The sequence below is a fragment of the Pleurodeles waltl genome, chromosome 4_2, assembly GCF_031143425.1.
Source record: "Pleurodeles waltl isolate 20211129_DDA chromosome 4_2, aPleWal1.hap1.20221129, whole genome shotgun sequence".
Taxonomy (NCBI): Eukaryota; Metazoa; Chordata; class Amphibia; order Caudata; family Salamandridae; genus Pleurodeles; species Pleurodeles waltl.
Window position 1 is genome coordinate 604,352,899 of NC_090443.1, and position 7,019 is coordinate 604,359,917.

Sequence of the window (7,019 nt, forward strand, 5' to 3'; positions counted from 1 at the left end):
AGGAGCCTAGATTTGATGTTTATAACCGTGTTCGCTGAATATGAGTACTAAGCTATGCATGTTTTTCTGGCTGAAGCCTGAAAGGATCACGTGGTACTTCTTTGCAATATCTACTCTTACTTGTGCATGCTTTCCTCAAACTGCTTCTCTACTGACCTTTCTTTATAATCTACACACTATTGTTAACGCCACTGGATCAATCCCCGAGGTATGTTCTTTCTTTGCTCTGTAACACATTCACAAATCTGCCCGGAAGGATGAAAGTGTACCAATTTTTCTTCCATTATTTTCTTTTCACAGCTCTGAGGATAAGAATGGCGAAGCTCGGGAAACGGGTGATATAAGATCTGAAGGGGCGTAGTCAGCCAGGAGTCCTTCCTCCACCTCGCTCATCAGTGCTTTCATTCCCGAACCATCTCTGACAGAGACACACTTCTTCACATAGTAGTTATTGGCAAGCTTCTTGAAGAGGAGTCCTCTTGATGTATAAAACACAGTGCTGCCGTCTTTTTATCTCTACACAATACGCTGCTTGCCCGAATGTAAAACCTGACCCCCACAAGTCTACACCGCCTGTATTTGTGGGTGCATGTTTATGTTTTGAACGTGTGGACAATTCGGACCTGACTCTCTCAGAGTTTATGATATTGCATTTTTCAAGCTCTCATCGCAGTGCACAATTAGGTCATTGTGGTGAGCGTAGATGTAATGCTGTTGAAAGAAGCTGCCATCACATGTGTCACGAAAACTGTTAGAGCCCTCCATATCACCTATAAAGAGACTTTAAGGTCGCCCCTGGCTCCCACTGCCTTGTCAGGGCAAGTACCATAGAGTCTCCATCTTCCCCTATCGCATTTTATCTGAAATCACTTCCTTATTACCCTCTCCATGACAGGCTCCACTGCACCGAGATAACTATATGAAATACAAGTGCCAACACATACAAATAAAAAACATATATAAGCTTTCAGGCGATCTGCTGGAAAATGGACAGGTCAAAAGCATTCAAAACAGGCAGCAAGAGTACGCCCTGATAAAAATGGGCAAATATTCCACATTCCTGTCCTGAAGTAAGTGATGCTTAGGGGCAGATTTATGGAAATTGGCGTTGCACCGAGCGCACTTTCCCTGCGCCCCTTAGCTGCTCCCTACTGCCACCATGTGTGCGCCTTATTTAAAATACAGCGCATCTTGGCGCAGGGTAGGGGGCAATAGCGTATTTTCTCATGACGCTATTGATGTACTCTGCAGGAGTAGCCCCAAAATATTGGGGCTACTCCTGCAGAGCACATAGGGCCCCTTTATAAAGAATGGAAGCCCCATTTTTAACGTCTGCTTTTGAGCACGTGTCAGAAGTGTTGTTAAATATGGTGCAAGAAAATCTCATAGATTTCCGTACGCCATTTTTCCGGCTCCCCTTATGGGGGAACACCCCCTTTGTATACATTATGCCTGGCGCAGGCATAATGTAGTGCAAAGGGTTACAGAGTGGCGCAATGCATGCATTGTGCCACCCTGTAAATACTGCGTGGGATTTTGGCCTCATTAGGCCACATTAACATAAATAATAATGACGTTAATATGACACTAAGGCATTATAAATATGCCCCTTAATATTTTGGAGTAAAAAACATTTTTTACAATTGCGGTGACTGCCTTCTCCAGAGCCCTTGATAACAATGTGGGAGTTTAAGCTGACTAGCCCATGTAGTGTATCAGTGCAGGGCAATTTTGCATCAATGCTGTGTAATTTTTTTCTCATAGTCATAGGTCACTTTCCTTGATGTTTTTCAATAAAAATATATAACATTGTAAGGACCATTTTAAAGGCCCAGGGACATGGTGCTTAATTGCAGTGCTGTGTGCATTTGCCTCCACAACCTTTAGTAAATAAGGCCCATATTTATACTTTTTTACCGCCTCATTTTCGTCATTTTTGTATGCAAAAGCAGCATAAATTTACAAAATATAACAGTATTTTGTAAGTTTGCGCCTCTTTTGCATAAAAAATTATGCAAATGCAGTGCTAAAAAAGTATAAATATGCGCCTAAGTGCCTTGATATCTGAAGATGTCAGCACATTGTCATTCATTCTTATTGTCTCCCATTTGAATGCAACATGCTGGAAGTGGTTAATATGTTAGTCTTATAAATTCACGCCACTATTCTGTGGTTACACTGCACTCTTTACTTTCAGTCAATTTCAATATATAATGTCACACAGTGAGACCACTATATTAGTGCATTATTGTTTTCACAGCTTGAACTAATAATTCCAAATGTATTTTAACTGTGCGTTGTCACACTTTAGGAATCTCTTAGGGTATCACTCATGTTGCCAAATCACCATTGCCATCGCACAGTGAGTACCATTGCGCTCTTCCTGAAAGACCCAGTGATAAGGGAGAAACAATTAAAAACATATCTGCACCTCTACAAGTTTACATTTATGCGATGTGCTTTGAAACTACTATTTACCACCTGTGCCTTGTACCTTGAACATTTAAAAAATATTTAAACTTGACTTACATGTCTATGGGTAGCTGGTTGTAAGGCAAGACCAGGGGGCAACCTAGAGTACCAACAAGAGAGGGCGTCAGAGCACCTCAAAAAGCAGAAAGTGCAGTGTCATTTCCAAGGAAGTTGTTGGCACAAACCTACTTCGATCAATTAATATGGGAACAATCCCTCATCCGAAAAAAACATTAAGGAAAGTTGGAATTCCAGACTATATCTAGGCCCATTGCCCAAATATTAAGCAGTGGGTTTTGCTTTTACCTCCCTACTTTTTATCTCTATAAAGGATGGAGTTCCATACAGAAACCAGGAAATATAAACAAAAATATGGACCAGCACTCACTCTGCTCCTCAATTAACACCTTTCATTCCCTGCCCATACCTTCAGTAGCACGTCATATACTGTCAAAAACAGAAGCGCCACATATACTTCTACACACATGTAGTTCACATTTTCTTTTTGTAATACAACAGTGCCTTATGGTTTCTAGTGAAATATTGGGCTAGGACAGCCAACCCAGCAACATGTGTATTCATAAGAAGAGCTCCTCATTTTCCAAACCGGTGTCCTGCTTTAAAATGTCAGATTTTGTCCTCTTGTGTTGTTTTCTCTACTCAGAACACTTTGATTTATTTGGGCTATGCTAAGGCACACATATCTGTATTTTAATACCATTCCATGCAAAGTAATGCTAAAAATATTTTAAAAGAAATGCCTGCAGCTCCTTTCTAGTCTCTTTGTGCTTGTCTCTGATCTGTTATTTTGAATGCATTAGTTTTGACACAAAAATGCTTTCGGTTGAGAAATGATGAGCGTGCACCATTTTAAATTTAAACATGTATGTGGACATTTCGCTATGAGAGGCTCTGGAGAACCTAAAATATGCATTTGTTCTCAGGAAATCCTAGGGTCCCGATTGTAAGCTGCTCGTTTCGTTTGATGCAACTCTTCCTTTCACAATGTTTTTTTTATTATTTCTGCTGTTTTTGCTTTGCTCTTGTATGAATAATTTTTCTGCCTGGTGTCAAAATGTGACAAATGGACAAAATCTAGGCTATGTGCGTCCAGGGGCATTAGGTACACGACTAGTAGCGGAAGACCTATCATTCGCTGCTGCATAGAGAAAATACATGGGTTCTTTAGAGCCAAATTTGAGGCCCCCAGAGTTGTAGCCTGAGGTCGTACTTATGTGCCAACTAAAGGTATTCCACCAGAATATCTACTACAAAATATCATATGGCCAAAATTTTGTGGCAAAAATATCATGGACCAAAATATTGTGATGGTAAGATTAGATAGGTAAGTCTGGGTTTGCTCAACTCAACATTTATGTACCATGACAATATCTATAGCTTCAGGGTACTTAGATGTAAAGTTAGGAAGAATACATCTATACATACCTATATGCATGTAACTTTTCGATATTTTGTTCCTCAATATTTCTGTCAGGATATTTTGGCCCCACAATATTCTTGGCCTCAATATACTGTTATTCATCCCAATAAGCTCAGAAAGGAGCTTGGGATCATTTCTTTTCAAGCATTTGCTCTAACAGCAGCACATATCGAGCTGTGGAGAGTAGATCTCAGAAAACAGAGTAGAAGGTTTTGCACCATCTTCTTCAAGGAATGTCTATAAGATGTTGAACAAATAAGCACACTCACATGTGTGTTTCTGGGCAAGTCAATAGGACTGAGACCAGGATCAACAGAACTAAATCAATCTCTGACTTAGCAATGTTCTGAGTATAAGTTCCTACCAATTGACGGTAGGTGCAGGCACTTCTTCAAGAAATGGCTTGGTGGAGGAGAACAGACAGTCTTTGAACAAACGGACACACACCTCCATTCTAAGGCCCAGATTTACCAAACGCTGCACAGTGCTGTGTTGTGTGAAACTCTTTACGGTTGCACTGCGTGAACAGTTAAAAATAGCATGGGGCAAATTTATAAGATTCCCATGCCAATGATCTAATCAGCAGCACTGACGTTCACATAGCCATCTAGCATGACGCTAAGTCTTGCACAATAACGCCAAGGTGAGTCACTGGTGACTAGCGTGATATATAAGCTAGTGGTGCACCCTGCAGAACAAATTTCAAGGCAAAAATAACCGCCCAAATAAAGTAAGTAACTTCACCACAATTTCATATTTTACAGTTGGAAATTCACTCGATATTCTGCTTACCCCTTGTTTGCACCTGGCTTCTTTTGACTTACGGATATCACACAAAGCCCAGGCAAGGTATTTTAGTAGATCTGACTTTGCATGAAAACTTATGGTGTTTGTGATGTTCCTGCCCGATGAGCCTCCTTTGCATAGGTAAAAGGAGGGTTGGATCTCCGCAATTGAAAGCAAATTTGGTGCTGTGTTTGTGTTGACTTTCAACACAAAAAAAATGTTTGCCCTTAAGTTGATCAGTACTACTATTTCCACAACGAAGCACCACTTTGCAGCATTCAAGCACCTATGTAAAGTATAGTAAACATAGACCCAAGAATGTTTCTGATTTGTAATTTCTGCAGCAGGCGTGTGAGCTACCAGCAGAGAAGCCCTTGAAAAAATAATATATACAAAGCTTCTTGCCATCAAATCACGATATGGCTTAATAGTCATTCAGCGATAGGTGCATGATTGCTGTGATTGGCTACGAAGGAATTTATTCCATGCAGTTCACAAAGCTGAAAAGAGGGGGCCATCATAAGAAGTCCACTCCAGGGACAGTGTGTGTGTGTGTCTAAGAGTAGTTAGATCTATGTCACCGTATTTACTATTCAATAGTTTTATCTCTTCCTACACTTAATCCTGATCAATCACACCGGTGTTATCCTGATGACGAAGACTTATGAAACTCCACTTGCCAAACACCCTGCATTACTGCTCAGGAGCTATGTCTGTTTCTTGCTCAAATTGGGTTTTCCCCGTTTTCTTTACTTTCTCGCAAATAAAAATACATATTTCCCTTATAAATGGTCCTCGTTATTTCAACAAGTGATGTCTAATATGAACATAACAAACTATATTGTATTTCGAATGTGATGTAGTGTTTAAATTATAGGTTGGGCACTTCTATTAATCCTGATGTTGAGTGAAGGGCATGATTCTTTCTTGCCATTTACAAAGCCGCCAACACCCTACGCATGCTATGATTATTGTAAGCTACTTGAACTTACCACAGGTGGCTTATCACCTTTGTAAACATGATTAAGGCTTATTTGTAGTTTATTGCATTCTGTCTCTTGTGCCCCTTTTCTCTATAGATAGACACACAGATAGATAGATAGATAGATAGATGGATAGATAGATAGATAGATAGATAGATAGATAGATAGATAGATATGTGTGTTTTTTAAATTTTATGTATGAACGTGCATTAAAGCTTTAACACAATAAATATTACAGTTACTATTTTAGAAGGAGCTAAGTAAGACATTTTATAATTTATTTCTAGAAGAAAAAAACTGATCCCATAATTTCAAGTATTATTTAATTATTTATTGAGATTCAATATCACTATGCCCTGTGCTATAGATCTGCTCCAACATCTGCGCATAGCATCATTTGTGTATATATACAAATGGTCATAAATCAGACGCGGTGCACTCAAGCTGCTAGTGGTAGGAGGTAGACCAATCCTCCTCATATTATGATTCCAAAACAAGAAAAACCACTACACTCCATTTCTCCTGAAAATTAACAGTGTTTAAAACACACCAACACACACCAACATGTTTAAACTCCAAAGAGTCTTGTTTATGGTTGTTCCCATGAACAAGACTCTTCGGAATTAAAACATGTTGGTGTTTGTTGGCGTGGATCAAACACTGTAATTTTCAGGAGAAACGGAGTGCAGTGGTTTTTCTTGTTTTGGAATCATATATATATATATATATATATATATATATATATATATATATATATAACATTGTGTGTGTGTGTGTGTGTATCTGTGTGTGTGTATAATTAGGACCTAGTGTCCATAGACAAATCGTTTTTTGTTTTGTTATTAACAAGCACAGTTTGGCAAATCATCACAACATTTTTAAAACTAATACACCAATCAGTTAGGCTGCTGTCCTAAAGGTTTTGGGGTGATTCATTAGGTGGGGGCTGACAAAATGGGGGGGTCCCAAAACAGGTTTTCCTCATGCAAATTCCTATAGGGATTTTAGATATGACTACAAACACCAAATTTGGCAGAAAGCTAAATTGTGGTCCAGAAAGAGTGCTTCTTGTAATTTGGTGTAGATTTGTGCAGCAGTTTTGAAGATAATAAAGAAATAAGATGTATGTATCTCTAGGGATGCAAATTCTCTTTGGATCTGACAGATATCATGGTGAAATCTGACTGGCAGCCAACACGTGTACCAGGAAGTGATGGTAGCCATCTTGGAACTTAGGACTGAGTCTAAGTCCCCAAAGAAACCAAAAAAACAACAAAAGCGGACAGTTTAGGAACAGGAATACCTTGTTCCCCTAGACCCTGTGGTGGGATCTCACA

At 39.3% G+C, this 7,019-nt stretch overlaps 1 protein-coding gene across 2 annotated transcripts in view; it reads left to right on the forward strand.

The window, feature by feature from the left end:
- PALMD (palmdelphin) overlaps positions 1 to 5,488 on the forward strand; it is a 181,787-nt gene extending 176,299 nt beyond the window's left edge. Inside the window, exon 8 of one of the 2 annotated variants that reach the window (XM_069232142.1) lies at positions 301 to 5,488. In XM_069232142.1, coding sequence (XP_069088243.1) covers positions 301 to 344 — 44 coding nt within the window. In that variant the 3' untranslated portion in view covers positions 345 to 5,488. The remainder of the gene's footprint in view (positions 1 to 300) is intronic. The other variant, XM_069232141.1, reaches the window with a different exon arrangement.
- The last annotated feature ends 1,531 nt before the right edge of the window (positions 5,489 to 7,019 follow it).